The sequence below is a fragment of the Lontra canadensis genome, unplaced genomic scaffold (genome assembly GCF_010015895.1).
Source record: "Lontra canadensis isolate GAN:19392208 unplaced genomic scaffold, GSC_riverotter_1.0 scaffold6, whole genome shotgun sequence".
NCBI classification, from domain to species: Eukaryota; Metazoa; Chordata; class Mammalia; order Carnivora; family Mustelidae; genus Lontra; species Lontra canadensis.
This window is the reverse complement of record NW_022631000.1, coordinates 12,405,716-12,431,327: the sequence shown is the minus strand read 5'-3', so window position 1 is coordinate 12,431,327 and position 25,612 is coordinate 12,405,716. Positions and strand designations below refer to the sequence as shown.

Sequence of the window (25,612 nt, the reverse complement as noted above, 5' to 3'; positions counted from 1 at the left end):
AGTTTGAAAAGATCTTTATAGATTTGGGATATTAACCCTTCAACAGATATGTCATTTGCAAATGACATAGCTCCCATTCTGTAGGCTGCCTTTTAGTTTTATTGACTGTTTCCTTTGCTGTGCAGAATTTTTATCATGATGAAGTACCAATAGTTCATTTTTGCTTTTGTTCCCTTGCCTCCAGAGATGTGTCTGCAGCCCAGGTCGCAGAAGTTGCTGCCTATGTTCTCCTCTAGGATTTTGATGATTTCCTGTCTCACATTTAGGAGTTCCATTGATTTGACTTAATATTTGATTTAAATATTTTGATAAATACATTTTGATAAAATGTGGATTCATACTGTTTCATTACCACACATCCTGGGACTTTTATTTTTTTACAGATTTTATGCCTCAACGAGGAAAGATGCTCATGATACATTGTTAAGAAAAAGAAAAAAAAGTTTATAATGATATGTATGATAAAATTTTTGTGTTTACAGATAGTGATTACATAAGAAAAATGATTGGACTAATATTCAAACTGTTAATAGTAATCATGTCTGGCAGGTGGAAGGAATTCCCTTTGTTTATTATTATTTTTTACTATTTTTAATTTGAATTATTCCCATCTCCTGACCAAAGTATTTCTATTAAAACTAAAAATGGATGAGAGTTGAGGAAGATGGGGTAAAAAGAGGCAAAACAAGCCTCAAGACATCTAGCAGAGGAGGAAATTAAAAGGACAATATCTGAAGGGAGATGCCAGAAAGTGTTAGGTAGTGATTGCTCCTACCCAGAACTAAGCTGGGCTGTGTACTATAAATGATTAGAACAGAACTGAATATATAATGAAAGTCACTCAGTGTAATTATTTTATTAGATAAAACTCTTTTTTTTGTAGACATTGCATTCTTCGTTTATGCCATAAAATTGTATTTACGGATGAATTTGAGTATATTGGATATCTTGTGATACTAATGAATATGTTTCCTATTATAATTTCTTGGATACCTAACTTAAGTGATATCTATGACCACGAATTAAGATACTCTAACTACTCTTTTCTTGCATTTTATATTGTGGAGTCCCTATTTAAGGTAATCCAAAATTGTGGTGTGTGTGTATCTGTGTATGTGTGAATATGTTATATGTTTCACAGAGAGATTCTGTAACTTCATTTTCCAACACTAACTACACACAATTTTCTAAAGGAGTGTATGAAATTCTTTCTCACTTCCCAAACTTTAATTTTTAAAGGTAAATTTTTAAGGCAACTCAATAGAAAACATCCATACTGTAAGAACTGATTTTGTATTTGTAAACATAAATTTTAAAATGGTGTGTGTCAAAGGGAGTTTCAAAGGTATTGACAGTGTTCATAAATTTAGCAGGATAGTGTTCATTTTAATTTTTTTTAATACTAGATAGAGATAGGTAGAGTGATAGAGACCCCTTCATGCCTGAAAAACATTCATGATTTGATTTTTAAATCTAATATAAAGGTAGTTGTAAAATGAAGAAAGGGTCAACAAATTGATAATAGTATTGATAAAGCATTGTGTTATATAGACCAAAAAGTGAAGACTAAGAATATGAGTATACATGATGGACAAAAACAAGGCAAAAGCTAGAAGCAAAACCATTGCATGCACAAGGGACATCACTCCCAGTGACTGGAGCTTGGGATGGATTGGTCAGCATGGATATTAGAGAGATGTTAGATTTGTGTGGAGGGTATGGAAAACGAGACATGGACATAAAGAATAAAGAGCTTCATAGGCCATGCTATCTCTTTCACTTCTGGCATCATCTGGCATCATCTACCATTTATAGTCTAATAACTTCCAAATTCACATTCCCAGCTCAGATCTTACCAAGAACCTCAGATCATAGAGAAACTGATGACTGGATCTCTCCAACAAAATGCTATACAAACATCTCAAACAGCATATTCTAAAAAATTTATCTTCTCTAAACCTACTTTTCTTTCAGAATTCCACTGAAAACCCAATTTCCCAGACTAGCATCCACAATCATCTTTAATACTTCCCACTCCCTTAGCTATGCTTTAATATTTCAACCATTTGAATTTTAAATTAATATGCTTCCTTACTAGTATTTCAGACAAGTAATCTTAAGGTACATCAGAAAAGAATCTAACTAGTGATGTTTCAGTTATTGTGGAAAATGTTACAGTAAAAGCAAAAACAAGATAATGTATTTTTTTTTAATCAACAGATGGCTGCAATGAGGAAAGAATATTTTTTACAGGCCTGGAACCTATTTGAGTTAGCGATTACATCAGTTGGCATCATAGATATAATTCTTATTGAGACAAATTCTATTACTTATACTCTTGATTTTATTCTAACAGTAATCTTTATAAAGATTGTTCGATTTCTTCGCTTACTACGTATTTTGAAGGTAAAGAACTATTAAATCATTCAATTTCAAATTTCTACTGACTGCTTCATGAAATATGGACTAAGATCAGTTTAATAGTTTTATGATTTCCACTTTTTATTGAGATGATGTTTATATTTTAAATTTCATAACCCTTCTACAAATTAAATTTTATAACATTATTTTATGACTATCCAAATTGTATGTGCAATTTATTTAGTACATGAAAGTATAGAAATACTCAGTATAGCTTTTTCTTTGAATAGAGAGCACATAAAAAATTCCATAGTAATGTAAGTATAAATTAACCCCAAAGTAATGTTAATTTTTATAGCTACCTGGTATAAAACCTGGAAATCAACAAAACAACCATGCACACCATTCATAATGACAAAGCAAATAGTATAAATTCATACATGTTAAGAATCCAAAAATTATGCATTTCATGTTTCATAAATTCGTAGTAACATAAAATCACAACATCAAAAATAACCTTATTTGTCTAATCATCTTTCTATAACAAGCATGATATTCTTTATTATCTATACAGTTATTTCAATGACATGGGACTCACTCCATCACAAGGCATGTGAGGTATATATATGGAGCAGGTGTACATCCCCTCTCTCTCACTGGCTCGCTCTATTCATACAGAAACAAGACACGCGCACGTTTAAGCACCGTGAGAGGTACAAACCTAAGTGAGACACGGTTCATCTAGAGGTAAAACTAAGAGATTAGAATCTGTACCTTGAGAGCTTTCTTACATATGCTTAAAAAATACTTTTGCTAAGGTCTAAAAGGATGCAACTAGTAGCTTTTCCCATTTTAGTGTTAAATAAGACTGCAAGTAATGCCAGTGTGCAATTTGACCTAAGGAAGACAAGCAAAGTGTATTCCAAGGACTAGTTAATTCTTTCCGATTGGAGAATATACGGGGTCGACCAAATATTTTAAGTGAAGAAACTGGTAAGCCACCTAAGGAAATTTTGTTTAGGTATTCAGGAAATTCTGAACCCTTAAATTATGTCAAATGGTAGGCCGTGGAACATGAAGACAGATTAGACACACTCTAGAGAACTTGTAGAAGGAAAATGACGTATCATCTAGATGTTCCAATGTTACATTGTAAGGTAAGTGCAAAACAGAGTATGTACAAAATGCTAACGAGATTTTTTAAAAAGATGTCTTTTATTAGGTGATGCTTAAACTGAATCTTGAAGGATGAGCGTAAATTAGTGCTTTGAGGATTAATGGCAGTTGGTCGGAGGGGAGAGTATGAAGATTATGGAGCATAGATGGGAAAACATGGGAAACAGCCAACTCTGGGGAAGTTAAAGGACTGCTGAGTGGTAACAGATAATCTAGAAAGTTAAACCTCAGCAAAGAAACAATGAGAAATTAATGGCGGGGTCAAACAAGAAGTATAGTTGTGGTGGATTCTAACTCCCAAATAAACCTTCTGATAAGAAGGTTAGTAGAAGATTTCACAGGTAAAAGTGGCAGTACTTTATACACATTTATGACAAGCCCAGAAGATTAATTGCATTGTTTTCCAAGAATTTAAACCAGTTGGAAGTAGTATTCAATGCCCTATAGGGGACATAAGTAAAGAGTAAATTCATAATTTCACATAGGTGTCCAGCATTATTAATTATAGGGAAATCACTCTGGTCATGAAGTTATAAAAGTACCATGAATAAAATAACCTTGACAGCTTACTATAGTTACTGTTGAAAACATGTTATTTCTTAATATTATCTACTTTAGTTAAACTAATCAATATATAACTAACTAATTGTGTACAATTTATAGTAAATGGTAGTTCCATTTTTTTCCAGCTCATAACCCCAAAGTTGCTGCAAATAATAGATCAAAAGATGAGTCACCAGCTGTCCTTGAAATATGCTATACTAAAAGGATATGTCCAAGGTGAAGAAGATATAATGACTATAATTGATCAGATTTCAAGTTCTAAGCAGGTTAAACAGGTGAGAAAAACTTTCATTAGTAAGGTAAGGTTTATTCCTCCAATCTCTCAGTTGCCCCCACCCATTATGTCCTCTCTATATATGTAGATGTGGTCTTTGACACAATTTGCTAAGTAATTTCTGTAAAAACTTAAACTAGTCTACATATGTATTATTCAGAAGCTGAATATGTCTGTTACTGAATTGTCTGTGTCACAGTAGCAAATCACGAGGCTTTTGCAAGCCACCTTTTGGGGCACATGAAACATATGTGCGGTGGTCATCAGCTCCCTCCTGATGCAAATTCCACGATCTGTCAACAACAGGTGCACTAAATAGGAAATATTGGAAGATGAGATGTAATGGTAATGTTAAACAAAGGGAGACTCCTCATAATTCCCGAAGGCTCCCTTCCTCTCTCCTGCCTGATTTTCCCACAGTAAAAGAAGGAAATGAAGGGGATCTGCCAAATGGAAAAAGTAAGAATAGCTCATCTAGAAGGAAACCTTGTCTAATTTCTTTATTACACAGAAAAAGAACGAAAAAAAAAAAAAGCCAAGAGAGATTGAATGATTATGCTCAGTCACATGGCTAGTAAACAGCATAGAGAATTCTAGGGCTTAAGTTCTGGATTTTCACTTTTTTGACTGAGGTGGTTGTTCTCACAAGTTTGTCAACTATGTGAAATACTTACCTTTCAAGGCAACGTGGAACATGTGAATGTCAAGTAATATATACCCAAAGCTCTGTAGTTGAGAAAATCGAACATGTGTTATGTAGTAGAACACAAAAAGCAGTATCTTTCCTTTCTTCACCACCTGTAATTTTAAAACTCTTTTCCTAAATGTTGTTACCTGTTCTTACCTGGAAACAGATATTTAGCACTGGAATTTGAGGATACACAGTAGGAAAAACAAGGGGAACTGAATCCCTGAGATGTCCAGCTTTAGTGCTCATTTTTGTTCTAACACAGTTCAGCCAAACCTTCTACCTCATTTAAGATTGAAAGCTTTCCCTGTGGCCCCAAAGTTGAATAGGAAAGCATCAACCGTGCTTGTGTTTTTCAGAATCAATAGTACCCTAAAGCAGGTTACTTTAAGGAAAAAGAAAAAAATATGACTTGCCTTTGGGGTTCTCAAAATCAACCTGGTAATGCCACTTTTTATTCTCTTCACCAACTTGCTGGAGAAACATAAAATTTATTGCACAAAATTGAATTCTAATCCCTGAAAATTTCCTCATCACATGTTTTCTTTAAAGTTATTAGTTAAGTGAAAAAAAAATTCATCAGTTGCAAATGTAAAGATATTTTATAACAGCTTGTTCTCCAGGGGGATAAATCTTCTTTTATTTTGTAGATGTTGTTAAGGAGGATAATGAAGAATACAGGACATGCTATGAAAGAGCTGGGTATGTACCCTTCACCCTAAAGATTAAGCACAACCATCCCTTATTATCACTACTTCAGAGAGAAAATTATTTTGATAACTAAACTGATATTTGAGGAAACCTATTTATTACTAATAATAAATTATATAACTTCAACAATATCATATCTTTGGTTTGGATGGGTTTCGTGTAATATTACCTCTCCACACTTGTTTTTCCTGTCTTATACCTCAATAAAGACCTTTCAAATTCTTATTAAACACATTAACATTGCATGCTTATACATACTATTATCACCTTATAAATTCTATTTTCCTCCAAACCAAAAGTACACACACCATCCTGAGCAATACAAGGAATAAAAGTTATTTTTTTCCCCTTCACTTGCCACAGAGCTACCATCTGAGGATTTGGGATTTATAAACTGAAATCAGAAAAGAGTCTCACTAACATCTGAGGATTTAGGATTTATAAGCTGAAATCAGAAAAGAGTCTCACGGATCTCTGATATGACTGCTGGGAGCCTCTATGCCTAAATATGGCAATAGCTTCTTCTCTGAATCATGCCATGTCATGCTCCTAGTACAGAGTAAATCCTGGGAGTGGGACAGACACACTCCTATAGCATAGAGTTCATGTGGGAGGAGAAGGAGGTTTGGTACCAGGTAGTGGGCAAGAAAATGACACAGCAAATCTGAGAATTGACCAAGACTTGAGAGATTTTGCATGGCAGATAGTTGTCAAGTGAGACAAGAAGCCATCACAAAGGAAAAGCCAAAATAGAATCTAAGTGAAAGCAACTCTCATGGGCATTCAGGAATCTTCTGCCTGATAAGACAGGCAGAAGAGCATAGATGAGTCCTCTAGATGCTCAGGAATGCTGGGTGGACAATAACCAAAGATGGATGAGAAGACTTAATCAGAAGCCATACCTAAGGCACTGTTTGAAGTCCAAAATCGTAATTCAAACAGAATAGAAAAGTAGAACATAAACTCCAGACCTAGGGCCCAGAGGAGCCTTTCAATATCCTATACAGGTATATCAGTATAATTGTTAATCCTAGGGCTAGGGTTGTCTGTCCTTCCTTATGGGCTTAGCTATAAGCTGACAAGAAAATAGCAAGCAGAACTCTGTAGCCACTGGTGAATTATGATTGATTGCAGACACCTCATCAGGAAGATATACATTTATCTGTGTTGAGGGTTGTAGTCCATGGATTTAGAGTGGAAACACTAGCTTATTGTCCACATGAAATATTTAAATAATATTCTTATTTTATCTGAAAATGTTATTTTTCAGGCTACTTAGAGTATGATCACCCAGAAATCGCTGTTACTATGAAAACAAAGGAGGAGATTAATGTCATGCTCAATTTGGCTAGAGAAATTGTTAAGGTTTTTAGGTCAAAAGGTATTATTCATAAAATTGAAGGCTGTGAAATTAATAAGGTAAGGTAGCATATTTTTAAAGCAAATATACTTACTTGATATATAGTTGTTTATGATCTTCAAACCTACTTCTGTTTTTCTAATATAGGCCATCTCTGAGATCAGAATATCTCTAACTTAAAATAATTGTCTAGCTTAAAATAATTGTCTAAAGAAAAGCACCTACCCTAGAGCATTTCCTTCCTGATCTCCAATGCTCAATTTCTCATTCCCTTTCTTGGCACAGTGAGAGACCATCTCTTTCTATGCTTTTCTCCCAAACCATTGGTATGATTAAACTATTTCTCATCCTAGACTACAGTGGAAATCAGTATCTAGGAACTATCTACACCACTGAAATAACTTTTCCAATAGACTCTCATAATTTATAAAAGCATTAAGTTATATGGCAAAAATTCACTACATTTTCTTTAAGTTATTTAAATGGTACCATGGCATATAAAAAAATATAGAGGGTCACAACTAATTCTGTAAGTACAAAATTTACTCTCCAGATTGGGAATGGTATGAGAAAAAAAACAAAAGCTATTATGCTTGTGAATATATATACAAAACTTTTAAACATAATGGTAGCTAATTAAATCTGGTGGTATATTAAAAGTTTAGTATATGACTAAGAATGTTTTAGCTCTCAAAATAGCTATATAACTTATTAAGAGTTTAAAAAATTGAAGAAAAAGAAAAAGAAAAAAATTGACAAAATTTATTACTCAAAATATTTTTAAAAATTCTCATGAGGCTAATAAGAGAAGTAGAATCCTTCACTGAATAAAGAGTTTCTATTTAAAATTTAAAAGAAACATTGTATTAAATGGTAAAACATAAGTATTCCAACTAAAGTCAGGACCAAAAGGAAAATGAACAGTGCCTCTCCAAATATTGAATGCCTTGCTGGAAATCTTAGCCAGGTGAAGAAAAGAAAGCAAGGAAATTGAGAGATAAAATTTTTGGAAAGATGAAAAAGTTATCATATATTGATTCTTTAAAATCCTAGGAAAATAAACTAAAATATGTAGGATTAATAAGGTAAATCATAGGGCATTCAGAAATAATATTGACATTCAAAATCCTTCCTCAACTAAAGAAAAATATTCTATTCACAGTATTGATTAAAAACTCAAAATCCTTAAGTGTGAACCTAAGATAAAATATATAACATCTATGTGGCAAGAACTGAAAGGCGTATTTGAGCAGGCAGAAAGATCAGTCACCTTAAAGATAAAACAATGGAAATTATCCTATTTGCGGAACAGAAATAAAAAGATTGGTGAAAAGTGACAAAATCTAAGAGACCCGTGAGATCCAATCAAGAGGACCAACATGTGCATTGTGGAAATTCCACAAGGTGAGAGACAGAGAGAGAATATTTGAAGAAGTAATGCTGAAAACTTCCCAACTTAGATGAAATACATAAATATTAATATCCAAGAAGTTCAATAAATTCCAAGTAGGATGACCTGAAAGAGACCCACACCAAGACACATTATAATCAAACTGTCAAAAGACAAAAGAAAATTTTGAAATCATCAATAAAGAAGTAACTCATCCCATATAAGCAATCCTTAATAAGATTATTATCAGATTTCTTATCAGATACTTTGGAGACCAGAAGGAAGTTAAGTGATATATTTGAAATGCTAAAAGAGAAAAAAATCTATCAACCAAAAATCCTATATCCAACAAAACTGTCCTGCAGAAATGTAAAAGAAATTAAGACAGTCCCAGATAAACAAAAGTGAAGGGAGTTTATTACCATAGAACTGAAAGAAATGATAAAAGGAGTCATGCACATTGAGTAGACACCTCACAAAAGAGGATATTCAAATAACTGATACATAACAAAAGGTACTAAATTTTATTGTCATAAACTTAACACAAATTAAAACCAAGTGAAATACCAATACACAACCATCAGAATACTTAATTTTTTTTAACTGACAATATTAGCTATAGGCAATTATGTGGAACTGGAATATTAGAGTAAGAGTATAATTTAACGTAATCACTTTGGAATCGTTAGGCAGAATCTACTAAATGTGAAAATACACATATGACCTAGCAATTAGATTACAGAACCATATATCCACAGAAATGTGTACATATGTACAGCAAACAAATACAGCAGCATTACAAAAGGCCAAAGCTGGCACACTCCAAATGTTGATCAAAAGTAGACAAAACTGTGGTATATCCATATAACATAATCCTCTACAACAATGAAAATGACAGGAATAAACTTCTGCTCCCTCTAATATTAAAGATGAATCTTATAAACATACTACTGAACAAATGAAACCAGACACAAACAAGTACATACTTGTTGATTTCATGCAGATAAATCTCAAAACCAAACAAAGTTAAACTCTGATAAAAGAGGTTATCTTTAGATAAACGAAATGACTAGAAGAAAATATAAGGATTTTAGGTGTAGTAAATGTTTTATTTCTTAATCTGGGTGCTGGTTACCAAGATCTTTTCACATTGTAAATGTTCTTTGAGTGGACATTTATAATCTGTGCACTTTTTGTTTTTGTGCTATAATTCAGTTAAAAAAAGTTTACTTTAAATATTTAATCTGTGACTTCAGAATGATGATAACAGAAAAATGCTGTCAGTGGGGAGAAGTTGAAGGTTTCCATAGAACAACAAAAATCTCAGAAGAGCAAGTAAAAGAAAGAGTACCAAATCATAATTTCGTAAGCATTCTGTGAACACCAATTTTGTTCATCTTCTTTCTTAAATTTTGTGGTTTTAGTTAATAATGGCCAAAAAAAGAGAGATACTTGATTTCCTACCTGTTATCAAGCCCCTTACTATTGAAGAAGCACTCTACCATATTCCATGGCTAGACAAAGACAAAGACCATATACGCTTCATTCAGGTAATATTTTCATTTTCTGGTAATACCATCTATAATGTACCAACAAATGATTTTTTTTATTTAAAGATTTTATTTATTTATTTGACAGACAGAGATCACAAGTAGGCAGAGAGGCAGGCAGAGAGAGAGGAGGAAGCAGGCTCTCCACGGTGCAGAGAGCCCAATGCGGGGCTTGATCCCAGGACCCTGGGATCATAACCCAAGCCGAAGGCAGAGGCTTTAACCTACTGAGCCACCCAGGCGCCCCAAATGATTTTTTTTAACAAATGATTTTTTTAATAAAGACTGTGATAATCTCCAGCTTAAAACTCCATGCATAAACATCACATCTGAAGTTATAAAGATCTATGGATATCCACCTTCATCTCTTTGATATTCATAATTCCTATTTTCTCTTACAAATTTATCACTAACACAATAAGTTGGATCTTACTGACTGATATTTTAATATGTAAGAACTTTTATTAAGATGTAAACCTCAACATCCCCAACCACTGCTAATATAGTGTTTATGTCCTATATATTTGGTGATATTTTTAAGGAAAGAGCCAGGGTTGTAACATTTGACTGTGGAAATGATATATTTGAAGAAGGTGATGAGCCCAAAGGAATTTATATAATAATATCAGGTATGATAAAGGTAAGTCAGATTTATTCAAAAATGCACTTGTGAACATTAGTTAAAAATTCGATAAAATTGAGAATTCATAGTTTTCCATGTTAAGAACTGCATTGTTCCTCTTTTAGGACAATAGCCACCGTTCACTTTTCTTGTTCAAACACAATGGTTAACATTACCTATCACCTTTTATTTTATTTTATTTATTTGAGAGAGAGAGAGAAAATGAGAGAGAGGGAGCATGAGAGGGGAGAGGTCAGAGGGAGAAGCAGACTCCCTGCTGAGCAGAGAGCCCAACATGGGATTGGATCCTGGGACTCCAAGATCATGACCTGAACTGAAAGCAGTCACTTAACCAACTGAGCCACCCAAGTGCCCCTACTTATCACCTTTTAAGTGTTGCTTTCCTGTAGATAACAAGAAACCATCCAAAGGATCATCTTTAAGAGGCAATATTTTAAGTTGTTTTCATCTTGTGTTTATCTGAACTGGGCATTTAGCCACTTTAAGGCAGGTATAAGTTGGCTGAGTAGAAGGAATCAGAAAGATTGCAATACCTAAGAATACTTTTGCTAATTTAATAAATTCACTTTAAAAGGCACAAGTAAGAAGCATCCTCAAAATCGTATTTACATATTAAAATTGTTAAAACCAAAGGAAAAAATAAAAAATTAGAGAGTTTTGGTAATTAACTGGCATTTTTTTTTTCCTTCTTTCTTCATTCTTTAACAGCTTCAAAGATCAAAACCTGGTTTCGGAATTGACCAAATGTTCTGGGAGTCAGAGGAGAAAGATTATCAGCTAATGTACACAGATTTTGTGATCAGTGGGGAAATAATAGGAGAGCTAAACTGTTTAACTAATAAGCCCATGATGTATTCTGCTACCTGCAAAACCGTAGTGGAGGTCAGAAAATATCATCTTTTTTCCTATTGCTGTAACTTATTAAATATCTAGTATCAAATACCAAGGTTATTTCTGTACTTAGCATATATTTACAGTCTAGTAACTTTTTTTTAAAAATAGGAATAGTAAAGGAATAAAACTTGCTACCAAATTATACTTATCCAGTATACTGTCCTGGCAAAATGGCTTGCAAAATTAACATACCATATTGAAAGTTTTAATGAAAAACTGATTAAATGAGGACTCTCATGGGGAAATTAGAGGACATATTTAGCTATCAATACCATAATTTGGGAGGTAAGGAAGGGAAAAAGTCAGAGAACTAACATTTATTAATAAAGAAGTTGAGCAAAGTGGATGGAAGTTTTCCCAGGCACAATGAGGACAAAATTCTCAAAGCAACAAGGGCTATCACTGGCTTAATTTAAACTCAAAAAGAAAAATGATTGCAAACAACTGAACCCCATGATATACAAAAATCCATAAGTTGATGATGATACCAAAGTTTGTTTAGTTTCCAATAAGATTGTTGGGATACGAACTTACTATTCTAAAAATGGATTTTTTTTTTAAATCGAAGGTATTCAACATTTATCTGCCTTTCCTCTATGAATTCTTTCAAGGTAACCAAAAAAAAAAAAAAAGAAGAAGAAGAAGAAGAAATTTTCTTCTGTACAGAATTCCAGCTAACAAATATAGAAACAGAGAATTAGAGTATTTTCATTTTGCCATCTCAATGAAGTAATGGATCTAGGCAACAGCCATCAACTGATGCTAGAACTACTGTGTGGAATGTTAATGGGAAACTTTATAATGAAAGGACCAGGCTAGGCTGGCATCACCTAAAAAACAATCATAGTGTTACTAAAAGTGGGACAATTGGGCCTCATCCACCTCTGGAGATGATGCTGCAAAGCTGGCTCTTTGAAAAAAATCAACAAAATTGATAAACCTTCAGCCAAATTCATAAAAATAAGAAAGAGAGAGAGATGATTCAAATCAACAAAATCAAAAATGAAAGAGGAGAAATAACTGACATCAGAGAAATACAAAGGATTGTAAGAGAATATTATGAAAAACTATATGCCAACAATTTGGACAAGCTAGAAGAAATGAATAAATTCCTAGAAACATGTAACTTCCCAAAACTGAATCAGGAAGAAATAGAAAATTTAAACAGATCAATTACCAGCAATGAAATTGAACAAGAAATCAAAAAACTCCAACAAACAGAAGTCCAGGACCAGATGGCCTCACAGGTGAATTCAACCAGACATTTAAAGAAGAGTTAGTACTTATTCTTCTCAGAATATTCCAAAATCAAAGAGGAAGGAAAGCTTCCAAATTCATTCTATGAGGTCAGCATTACCCTGATACTAAAACCAGATAGACACTACAAAAGAGACAACTATAGGCCAATATCTCTGATGAACATCAAGTTACCTACTCATAGATGCAAAAATCCTCAACAATATATTAGCAAACTGAATCCAACAATACATTAAAAAAAAAAAGTTCACCACTATTGAATGACTTTTATTCCCAAATGCAAGGGTAGTTCAATATTTACAAATGAATCAACATGACACATCACATCAATAAGAGAAAGAATAAGAACCATATGAGAATTTCAGTAGGTGCAGAAAAAGCATTTGGCAAAGTACAAGACCCATTCATAATAAGAGACCTCAACAAAGTGGGTGTAGAGGGCACATGTCTCAACAAAATAAAGGCCGTATATTAAAAACCTACAGCTAACATCAGACTCAAAGGTGAAAAGCTGAGAGCTTTCCCCCTAAGGTCAGGAACAAAACAAGGATGTCCACTCTTACTGCTTTTATTCGACAAATATTGCAAGCCCTACCCACAGCAATCAGACAAGAAAAAGAAATAAAACTCATCTAAATTGGTAAGGAAAAAGTAAAATTTTCACTCTTTGACATGATACTATATATAAAAAACCCTAAAGGCCATCAAAAAGAAAAATTCTAGAACTGATAAGTGAATTTAGTAAGGTTGCAGGATACAAAACCATGTATAGAAACCCATTGCATCTCTATACACTAATAATGAAACAGCAGAAGGAAATTAAGAAAGTAATCCCATTTCCAGCTGCACCACAAATAATAAAATACCCAGAAATAAATTTAACCAAGGAGGTGAAAGATCTGTACTCTGGAAACTATAAAACCTTGATGAAAGAAATTAAGATGTCTCATGCTGATAGGTTGGAAAAACAAATATTGTTAAAATTGTCTGTATTATCCAAAGTAGTCTACAGAGTTAATGTAATCCCTATCAAAATACTAACAGCATTTTTCACAGAACTAGACCAAACAATCCTAAAATATGTATGGAACCATAAAAGAAAGTGAAAGCAATCTTGAAAAACAAAGCTGTGGGTATCGTAATTAAAGATTTCACATTATATTACAAAGCTATACTAATCAAAACAGTATGGGACAAAAATAGAAACATAAATCAATGGAACAGAATAGAAAATCCAGAAATAAACCCACAATAATATGGCCAATTAATCTTTGACAAAGTAGGCAAGAATATGCAATGGGAAAAAGTCTCTTCAACAAATGATGTTGGGAAAACAGGGTGGTTAAATGCAAAGAAGTGAAAGTGGATTACTTTTTTACACCACACACAAAAATAAATTCAAAATGGATTAAGGACCTAAATGGGAGACCTGAAGCTATAAAAATCTTAGAATAGGGGTGCCCGGCTGGCTGTCTTAGTCAGTAGCATGTGGCTCTTGGGACCATAATTTAAGCCCCACATTGTGCATAGAGTTTGCCTAAAAAATAAATGAATAAAAAATGAAAATCCTGGAATGGAGAACAGGTGATCATTTCTCTGAAACTGGCCATAACAACTTCTTTCTAATTATGTCTCCTGAGGCAAGGGAAACAAAAACAAATATAAACTATTGGAACTACATCAAAGTAAAAAGCTTCTGCACAACAAAGGAAACAACAAACAGAACTAAAAGATAATCTACTGAATGGGAGAAGATATTAGCAAATGGTATATTTGATAAAAGGTTAGTATCCAAAATATATATAAGAACTTATACAACTCAACACCAAAAAATAATAACAATAATAATCCAGTTTAAAAATGGGCAGAAGACATTAGGGAAATAAATATCAAAACCACAATGAGATATCACCTCACACCAGTCAGAATGGCTAAAATTAACAAGTCAGGAAACAACAGATGCTGGCGAGGATGCAGAGAAATGGGAACCCTCCTACGCTGTTGGTGGGAATCTAAGCTAGTGCAACCACTCTGGAAAACAGCATGGAGGTTCCTCAAAAAGTTTAAAATAGAGCTACCCTATGACCCAGCAATTGCACTACTGGGTATTTACCCTAAAGATGCAAATGTAGTGATCCGAAGAGGCACGTGCGCCCGAATGTTTATAGCAATAATGTCCACAATAGCCAAACTATGGAAAGAGCCTAGATGTCCATCAACATATGAATGGATACAGAAGATGTGGTATATATATACAATGGAATATGATGCAGCCATTAAAAGAAACGAAATCTTGCCATTTGCAATGACGTGGTTGGAATTAGAAGGTATTATGCTAAGCAAAATAAGTCAATCAGAGAAAGACAATTATGTGATCTCTCTGATATGAGGAGTTTGAGAGGCAGAATAGAGAGGTCGTGGGGGGAAGGGAGGGAAAAAATGAAACAATATGGGACTGGGGAAAGAGACAAACCATAAGAGACTCTTAACCTCACCAAAAAACTGAGGGTTGCTGGGGAGTGTGAGCGGGGAGGGATATAGTGGCTGGGTTATAGACATTGGGAAGGGTACGTGCTATGGTGAGCGCTGTAAATTGTGTAAACCTGGTGATTCACAGACCTGTACCCCTGGGGATAAAAATACATTATATGTTTATTTTAAAAAATAAATTAATTAATTTTTTAAAAATGGGCAGAAGACATAAACAGACATTTCTCCAAAGAAGACTTACAAATGGCCAGCAGACACATGAAAAGATGCTCATCATCACTTATCATCAGAGAAACACAAATCAAAACCACAATAAGATGTCACCTCACACCCATCAGAATGGCTAAAATAAAAAACCCAATAAACAATTGTTGGCAAGGATGTGAAGGAAAAGGGACCCTCATGCACTATTGATAGGAATGTAAACTGGTGCGTCACTACGGAAGACAGAATGGAGGTTCTTTAAAAAATTAATAGAACTCCCCTAAGATCCAGTGATCACACTAGTGGGTATTTACTCAAAGAATTTGAAGGGATATATGCACCTCTATGTTTATGGCATCATTATTTAAAATAGCCAAATTACGGAAGCAACCTAAGTGTCCATCAATAGATGGATGGATAAAGAAAATATTGTGCGTGTATATATATAATGGAATCTTATCTGGCCATAAAAAAGAATGAAATCTTGCCATTTGCAACAACATGGATGGAACTAGAGAGTATAATGCTAAGCAAAATAAGTCAGGGAAAGACAAATACCATATGATTTCACTTATGTGTGGAATTTAAGAAGCAAAACAGGGACACCTGGGTGGCTCTGTGGGCTAAGCTGCTGCCTTCGGCTCAGGTCATGATCCCAGGGTCCTGGGATCGAGTTCCACATCGGGCTCCTTGCTCGGCAGGGAGCCTGCTTCTCTCTCGGCCTCTGCCTGCCTCTCTGCCTGCTTGTGAGCTCTCTCTCTCTCTCTCTCTCTCTCTGACAAATAAATAAATAAATAAAATCTTAAAAAAAAAAAAAAAAGAAAACAAATGAACAAAGGAAAAAAGAGACAAACCAAAAACAAACTCTTAACTATAGAGAATAAACAGATGGTTACCAGAGGGAAGGGGGGCGTCAGGGGATAGGTGAAATAGGTGAAGAGAATTAAGAGTACACTTATCTTGATGAGCACTGGAGTAATATATGGAATTATTGAATCACTATATCGTACACCTGAAATTAATGTAACACTATGAGTCAACTACACTGGAATTAAAATTTAAAAAAAAATAATGTTAGATGACCTTTACTGTCTGACTTGAAGTCTTATTATAAATCTGTTATAACCAACACCAAATGGTATTAGCTTAAGATAATATAGATCAGTAGAACAGGGAAGAGAATCCAGAAATAGATTCATATATACACAATCAATTGATCTTTAATGATAATGGTATTCTCAACAAGTGATCCTGAAAATCCCAAATATCTGAGTGGAAGCTCTGAGCTTCAGCCCCATATATTATGCAAAAAATTTGACTTGGAATGATGATAGACCTAAACATAAAAATTAGAGCTATAAACACAGATCTTGAGATAGGCAAAGATTTCTAAGCCGGGTCAGAAGAAATACAAACCGTAAAAGGAAATATTGATAAATTGAATGTAACTAGAATTAAAATCTTCTGCTTTTTGAAAAGACACCGCAAAGAACATGGAAAAAGCAAGCCACAGACCATGGGGTGGGAGCTTTTCACAATACCTTTATCTGAAAAATTACTTGACAATGGAATCTACAAAGAATTCTTAGAGCTCAAAAATATTATTATTATTCTTACAGTTTCTGAAAAAGTAGAAAACAACATATCAAAAATCATGGAAACTTTTAAACTAAAGAGATAATATTTCATTGGAGCATGTAACCTTTTACTACTTAATTTATGAAAAGATACACAAATATTTACTACTACACACATTTTATTAGGTGTCCAGGGAACAACATGAATCTTACATAATTTAAATTCTTAGCTTTAATGTTATATGTAAATAAGAAAACCTTATATCCTTAAACTATAGGTGTACAGAATGAAATATTACATTTATATCCTCCATTTTTCAGTTGTGTTTTATTCCTATACAACACTTGTATGAAGCTTTTGAACAATGTTGTCCTCACATCGAGTATAAAATGTGGCTAAAACTTGGACTTTCAATTGCTGCAAAAAAAATGAGGGAACATTTATCTTATGAGGTAAGAGGTGTTTATATATAAACTCATCCTTCTGTCTGAATAGAATTATATTAAAATGCTGTTATCAATTAACTCTTTAGGAATTGGTATTAAACATAAACAGTAGACTACGAAATCGTGTTTTCCTTATAGGACTGGAACTACAAGATGCAGTTAAAACTCCGTAATGTTTCTGTAAAAGATATACCAAAGAACACCAAAACTGGTATCTATGATGAAACTGTGACTTATGTCATCCTCATCCATGGAGCTGTAGAAGATTGTCAATTACGAAAAGCTTATAAGGCACCTTCCTTAATTCCTATAACATGCTGTCAGGTATAGAAATGTTGATTCCTGCCTTCCAGTCAATATGACATATGTCCAGACAATGTATGAACATTAGAAAAATTGTCACTTTTCCACCTTCCCATCCTCTGTGTTTCCTCTATCACTCCATAAACACACACCACACACACCCAGTTCACTGATTGCTTTGGTCCTTGGTAGCCCAAACATCAAGGTATCCTGTTCAGTGTCAATGAAGCAGACTGAGCTGTACATTTTGGCAGTGGTTAGATTTTGGTGCTATAGTACATAACAAGAGAGGGCCTGTTAAGTTCATTTACACGTTGCAGAAAGACCACTTTCCGTGGACTGTGTCAACAGTACTCTAGGAAAGTTCTGACAGACCCATGCTGAACTGAGTATCAGTGCTATTTGCTCAGCTACTTTGAAAATGAATGTAAGATGAAGGACTTGCCATGTTTAAGGGGCTGAGTTTTCCTGGCAATCAGAATGAGAAGTTGTGCATATGCAGAAAGAAAGAAGGCAGACTGTGTGTGTGTGCGTGTGTGTGTCGGGATAGAGAAAGAAAGGCACTTGTCAGGAGGAATCAGGGGACATACAATATGTATCTAGAGAAAATAAATTGAAAGACCTCAAGTCAATTAAATTAGGCATATATTTTGAAAGCAATGAATATATGGCAGAAACCACGCTAGATGCTAAAGTGATCAAGACAAATGAGATTTGCAACTTACTCTCAGAAGAGCTCTCAACCAAGTGAAAAGAAACATATATATGTTAATGAAACATGTACAGCTATGATAGAAGTACTTTAGAGGTAGCTTTGGATCAGGAGAAAAACATGAGGTGGGGATAAGAGGAATCCAAAGATGAGAAAGAGACATAAGAAAAATTTTCTGAACAGATGCCACCAGTTCCAATGTGATAGACCCACTGAGAGGAAGGGAGATATTACTATTAACTATGGTGCGGCCTACCACTCTATTCCTGAATACATAATAGCAAAGTTCCCCTGTGGGTGCTGACCGGGAATGTAGATGACCAAGTAAGATATCCTCAAGGCAACCTAAAACCTACGAAACTCTAGTCTACCCTCCTAGGCAGAAAGCCCTGCTACTCTAGATGTGGGTACCAATGTGATTCAAAACATATCAAAAATAACCACAGGTTGAAGGATTTCTTGACGTCTACTGTTTTTTAAACTTTCTTTTGCCACATAGGTAATCTCTCTAGGTGATATTTTAAAGCATCTTTAATAATTAACTCATAATGATTTTTCTCATTTCTAAAACAAATGAGCAGAGCATTTAAAAATCAATGAAAGTACATGGGATGTTGACTTTGAAAAAACCAACATAGTCCGGTATTTTAAGATATCTATCTCATAGAGACATGTTTACTTCTTATCCCGGATACTTAGAGAGGTCCTAAGAGAGTTTACCAGAGAAACATTTAATTGTATGATATGTACTCAGAAATTAACTTATAGTCTGTCAAACTTCAGGTACAAGGCACTGAAGATTTTACAAAGGTAATGATTGTTCAAACTTTGGTTGATTTGAAAAAATTCAGATGGAACACCAGAAAGTATGTACCTTCACGTAAAGCGTCTCTTCCAGTATCATGTGAGTTAGATTTCTCTGAGTAATTGAGACCTTAATTTCCATTTATAAAATTTTATATATTTATAAAATAGCCATATATGTATTTGGAAACTATTGAATACATTCTACCTAGAGTATTGGAAAATTAATTAATTTTTCCAATTAATTAATTGGAAAATTAATTGCCATATTTGATATCTGATGGGGGAATCCAGATTGACAATATCCATGTCATAGTAGGAATTATTCTATACTTCATCTATAAGAATAAACATACATAATTATCAAAATACTATGGAAAAATTGTTAATGAGGGAATTTTTATTTTTTAAGATTTTATTTATTTATTTTAGAGCACAGTGGGTGGGGTGGGGAGAGGAGCAGGAGAGGTGGGAGAGAGAGAATCTCAGACTCCCCACTGAGGGCAGAGCCCACCTCAAGGCTCAATCTTACCACCCTGAGATCATGGCCTGAGCTAAAACAAAGATTCAGACTTTCAATTGACTGAGCCACCCAGGCCCCCAGTGAGACAATTTTTAGCTCTTCCCTCAAATTAACATATTTTATATAGCAGTAATAATGGAAATACTGTGGTACTGTCTGACTCTTCCAATTACCCACAGCCTGGCATTCATTCTCAACACAACTTAACATTGATGTATTTGGGGATGATGGGACAATAGATCATTTTTTTTATCTCTTTACAAACTTCCTGCACGTTTGTTACATAATCTTTACAATAAAAGACTTTTAAGCCTTTTTTAAAAATATGACCCTTCTTCCCACCAATTGAGACTACCACCAATTTCAGATCATAGGCCCTGAGTGTGAATGACTTGAACCTGGTCTAATGTGACAGTTGAACTAATAGAAACAGTGCTTTGTTCCAGTGCTTGAACTAACACAGTCTTTCTTGAACTAGCAAGCAAACTCTATAAAGAAGACCTTCAATTTGATACAAATATTGAGGTAAATTTAAAACAGTCTTTTTAAAAGTTTTATTTTGGGGAAAAGAGAGTCTGGAATGTATGAAAATTATCAGTGTGTTTCTCTTAATCTGAAGGAATTTACCTGCTAATCATTTTGTAAATATCGATATGAACACTGTCTGTCTTAGTCCAGGGTAAGTATAAATTGTATTTATATTTTTGGGTAAATATCAGATAAATGACAAAGAAAAACAAAGGTCAGAAGATACCAGAATATTTATTTTGAATCACATGAGCCACCACGCACTATTGAGTACCTAGTTGAGTAGCTAGTCACTAGGGTTGTCATGTACATGAGCCCCTCCCACTTCTCTGCCTTGGGATGAAATTTTGACTGGTCTGAAGCCTTCATTGCTACCTCAACTATGCATCTGAGATCTTCCAAATGGAGGCAGTTTGCTCATCTATTCACAAAGCCTGTCACAAAGCAGGAGCTCAGTGATGACCGTACTAATCTAATCTGCCCCAGGCTAACCCAGAAAAACCCATAAATATTGGTTCATTTCATAGTCCCCTATGAACTTGGACAGGTCACTTAGGGATCTTGGGATCTTCAAAACCCTGGGCCAACTTGGCAACAAGATCCCAAGTTCTGAAACATTACAGAGCCCTGGAATTGAAAGTGGGGCACAGAGAAATAGGATGGCAATACCTCACTACCTCTACACCAGCTTGCTTGTAGACTGAATCCTGGGGAGATCCAGACGAGGTAGAGAATTTATTTGTAATTCTAGTTTGTGCCAAGCTGGTCATATTACTCCAGGGAATGTTGATTATAATACCCAGAATCTGAGAGATATCTTGTACAAATACGCAATCCAGAAAATTGTGTATTTGGTTGTTAAAAATTAGTTTCACATCAAGTCCATTTGCTCTATTAGCACTAGGCATAAAATTCTAAGAACACATGTTCCTTCTCCCCTGAATCTCTCAACAAGAGTATGTTGCAGGGAAGGTGGTTACAGGTTCTGGGGAGAAAGCTGAAGGCCGTTTCTCTCATGTCTGTCTGGTCTTCAAGAGGCCAACACTTTTCTTTAATATCCAATTCCCATCCAGCATAAAAGCAAGAGGTTCACCTCCTCCCTAAACATTTTGGAGTCTTTCTGGGGAAGCTGTTCCTCAAACTTCCCTGATTATTCCTTGTTGCCTGGAACTACTGACCCAATAACATACAGGCTGAGAGTATTTGCTCTGACGTGAGACTCCTGGTTTCCTTACTGGTTCCATCACTTCTTAGCCATGTGATCTTGGACAGATTTCTTAACCTCTTTAAGCATCCACAAAACAGAGACAATAACCATACTTGCCTTGTATAGTGCTGCCGTGCAGATTAAAGAAATGGAAAGTAGACTGCAAATTGTTTGGCACATAACAAGCAATCCATATGCATAATTTCCATTATTTTCTGCTAACCCCTTCCTCACATTGTAAACTACTTCTCCAGACTTCTTGTGCTCTCCAGATAACTTATTTTCTAAAAAATACAGATATAGGTACCTCCTCTAATTCTCCCAAACACAGTTGCTGTTGAAGACTAGGAAGTAACAAAAGTAAATTACAATTTAAAAAATGAAGAAGATGAGGAGAACATTTAAGATAAAATATTAGATGGTTCCTAGGGGCCACTGGGTAGCCTATCTTTCTCTTTAGCCTGGGCAGGCTGCCAAGCTTATAAGAGTCAGCTTAATAGTGTATTTTTAATAATGAGGGAGCAGGGAAACCAATGCTCTCCTGTACATATTCCCCGAAGTGCTGCTTTTTCAAAATTAAAGAAAACCTGATGGCATGAGGTTGTTAAGATAGAGAAACTAGTGTGGAAGTAAAGGTCCATTAAATGGTAGAAACATCAACTACTGAGCCTATATAATATATAATAACTGTCAAATTGTGTTATTTAGTAAATGCTTTTTCTTCTTGATTAGATCCTGGCTCTGTTTCTGGGCCAACTCCCTTCATGCTCCCCCAAACCCTCCTCCCACCAACACCCCAGAACTGTAGATTTACCTTCACATAGCAAAAAGGCCTGTTGCCACATCCATCAGCTCTTTACAAAGTGTTTTGGTCCCCAGGATGGGAATAAAAACAGTGCTGCTGTTGTAGAAGTCCTCATCCTCAGTCCCTTGCTCCATAGACCAGATTTGACACCAGCCCTGCTTTATAACTCTAACCCATTATAATAGTCTTGGAATTTGACTCCTATCTGCTATCTCAACTTCTAGATTCAACAGCCTACAGGATTCCTTGATAGTATTAAGGAGGAAATGGACATCTATCCGGTCACCTAGAATGAGACTCAGTGAAAATCTGGTAAGCTGCCTCAGTTTCCTCAACATGATCTGGATCACACCTGTTCCTGGAGATACAGGCTGAAGCCAAAAGTTCAGGTCCCCTTTGGTGTGACAGTGTGAATTATACCCCTTTCCACTAGCCATTATTTGCTATATAATCACTTCCACTAACCTGCTGATTCTTCTAATGACACTATCTCTGAATTCTAATTTGGAAAATTAACTCTAAAATAAGATTCCTTTATCGAGATTTCTGAAATAGACTCCTGGCTTCCTCTCTTTATTCTGCTACTTAATCCCACGTGCAGCATGCTCATTTTTTAGGCTGCCCTGCACCGTGGAAGATATAAACAAGTAACAAAGATATAAACAGGTGATAAGTGATGACTTAATTTTCAAGAGCTTCTGTTCTAGTTAAGGAGGCAAAACAGATCAGAAGGCAGTCCAATAGCCATTTGAGATATACTGTGGATCATGCCAACTGAAACTAAAGGAATTCAAAACAGAAACAACTGCTGGTGAACATAAAGTCTTTGTGGAGAAGGGAAGAGGATGTTTGGAGTAGGGGACACAAGAGACCAAGACTTTTGGGAAACAATGAGTTGACCAGTCTACCTTTGGTTGCTCAAAATGCAGCGTCAATGAAGAAGTGCATGTGGGAGGGGAGGTGCACGCTTTATATGACTGTGTTACATAAAGCATATCGCTGGGTTTAAAAATGACCTTCTGATAAATCTTTGTGTCTCCATTTAAAAAATCTCAACTCTTGCATGCTACTTTCTATGACAAAGACCAAATTTAAAAATAGAGCCAAAAGGTAACAATACACTATGAAAAAGTATTTTTAGGAATTACTTGTAATATGATCAGTATCTTCATGTGGGGATAAAGATGTATACAAAATGATAAGGAAAACACTATGACTCCAATAGGCAAATTTAAAAACAGCCAGTTCAGGAGAAAGACAATACCCAGAATAGGGAGAAAATAAGAAGCACCAAGTTAAACAACAATGAAGTATTAACACTGACTTTTTAAAATTAACAATATTTACTCCATGGAAAGAACTATTTCTTTTGAAATAGCTGAAAATAGCATGATACTTGTTTTCTTATATTTTGCTGGTAGTTGAGTAAAAGGAATTTGAAGTAAAAGTTATAAAAATGTTTATATACTTTGACTCCACGAATTTGCTTCTGAGAATTAACCCAAAAAGAGTAATCCAAAGTAATAAAGTAGACATATGCACAAACTGCCCAGTGCACCACCATTTCTAATGGTAAAACATTAAAAAGAGTCCAGGTATGTGCTATGGTGCTGTGAATTGTGTAAGACTAATGAATCACAGACCTGTAACCCTGAAACAAATGATACATTTAATGTTAATAATAAAAAAGGTAGCAAAAAAAAAAAAAGAGTCCAAGTGTCCAATAGTAAGAAAGTATATAATTTCACTACAGACCATCCTTTAGAGGAAATCCACAACCATTAAAAAGATTGGTTGTATAGTCCAATGTAAAATATAAAAATGAATGCAAACCCATACATACAACTTTCTTAACATGAAAAGAGGTCAGGGGTGCTTGGGTGGCTCAGTCAGTTAAGCATCTGCCTTTGGCTCAGTCCTGGGATCAGATTGAGCCCCACACCAGTCTCTCTGTTCAGCAGGGAGTCTGCTTCTCCCTCTTCCTCTGCCCCTCCCTCTGCTTGTGCTCTCTCCCTCTCTCTCAAATAAATAAATGAAATCTTTGAAAAAAAAAAAAAAAAGAGAGAGAGAGGCCAGAAAAGATAAACACAAATGATTCAACCAGATGTTAGAAAGGTAAGAGTAGGGACAGGTGTGTTCACCTCTTATCATATTTTCCATGGTTTTATTGCTCTTGTAATAAAAAAAATGATTGTGAGCATTATTCAAATAGAAATACTCTGGAAGTTGTCTGTTCCTTTCTGCCCCTCTTTACACTCAGCAATCCCTGAGTGGTGAAAAGGAGAGGTAGCTACCAGAGCTGAGAGACCTCACTGGTGCTTCCCATAGTGGAACATACTACTCCTCTAGTCCCTAAACTAACCCTGTCCCATTCAGCAGGCCCCAGGGGCTCTCAAACTGTGACCTCCAGTTTAAATCATGCCACCACTACTTTGGGAAAAATGACTGACTCACACTTACCCACTCGATGTCCTTTCTTGTCCTCAGCAATAATGACCAGGAGGTATTTCCTGTGGGAATTAAACTGACCCTCTAGTGCATCCTGTTTGGGGTTGTAAGTCAATGTTGAAAGATTCCAAAGCTCTTTTGCATTTGTTTTTTTCCCCCCCTCCCTACTTCTGTTAGGAATGGTTGACAACACTGTTTTGAAGACTGACGCCCATATAGGATCTGCTGTCAGGGGACACCACCTGTTTGTGAAACACATTCCCCTGCATCCAAAGGGAACAACCTCAAGCCGGACCCCGTATGGTTGATCCTGGTGCCACAAGGAAAGATGTTTGGACATTGCAACCATTCCATCTAAAATATATTTTTTGGAACATTTTCTTGATCGAAAATATCTTTTATGTTAAATAGTCTGAAACATCTCAGAAAATCAAAGAGTAAGTTTTCATTTTAGAGCCAGAAAATAAGCTTAGGCTACCTAGGATAGTTTGCATACTGCTCTTAGAGCAAAAGTGGTTTGATTCACTTTATGAAAATGTATTAAAATGTAGTTTAAATGTTGATCTTAAACCAAGTATTGATTTTTGGCCTTCATTGTACTTCATGAATCTTGGAAGCACTCAGTGAATAAAATAGTAAAGAATGGAAACTAATTTACACTTGAACAATGTAACTCAGTGTCCATTTTAGTAATTA

The 25,612-nt window shown here is 35.0% G+C and overlaps 1 protein-coding gene across 7 annotated transcripts in view; it reads left to right on the top strand.

The window, feature by feature from the left end:
- Positions 1-25,203, top strand: part of SLC9C1 (solute carrier family 9 member C1) — an 80,190-nt gene extending 54,987 nt beyond the window's left edge. For 4 of the 7 annotated variants that reach the window (XM_032852187.1, XM_032852185.1, XM_032852184.1 and 1 more), the window contains 14 exons: positions 884-1,079; positions 2,221-2,406; positions 4,227-4,376; positions 5,714-5,765; positions 7,045-7,193; positions 9,949-10,074; positions 10,616-10,714; positions 11,426-11,599; positions 17,461-17,592; positions 17,725-17,910; positions 19,385-19,505; positions 20,407-20,453; positions 22,693-22,780; positions 25,094-25,203. In XM_032852187.1, the coding sequence (XP_032708078.1) occupies positions 884-1,079; positions 2,221-2,406; positions 4,227-4,376; positions 5,714-5,765; positions 7,045-7,193; positions 9,949-10,074; positions 10,616-10,714; positions 11,426-11,599; positions 17,461-17,592; positions 17,725-17,910; positions 19,385-19,505; positions 20,407-20,453; positions 22,693-22,758 (1,684 nt within the window). In that variant the 3' untranslated portion in view covers positions 22,759-22,780; positions 25,094-25,203. The other 3 variants (XM_032852190.1, XM_032852188.1, XM_032852189.1) reach the window with 3 other exon arrangements.
- Positions 25,204-25,612: the final 409 nt, after the last annotated feature.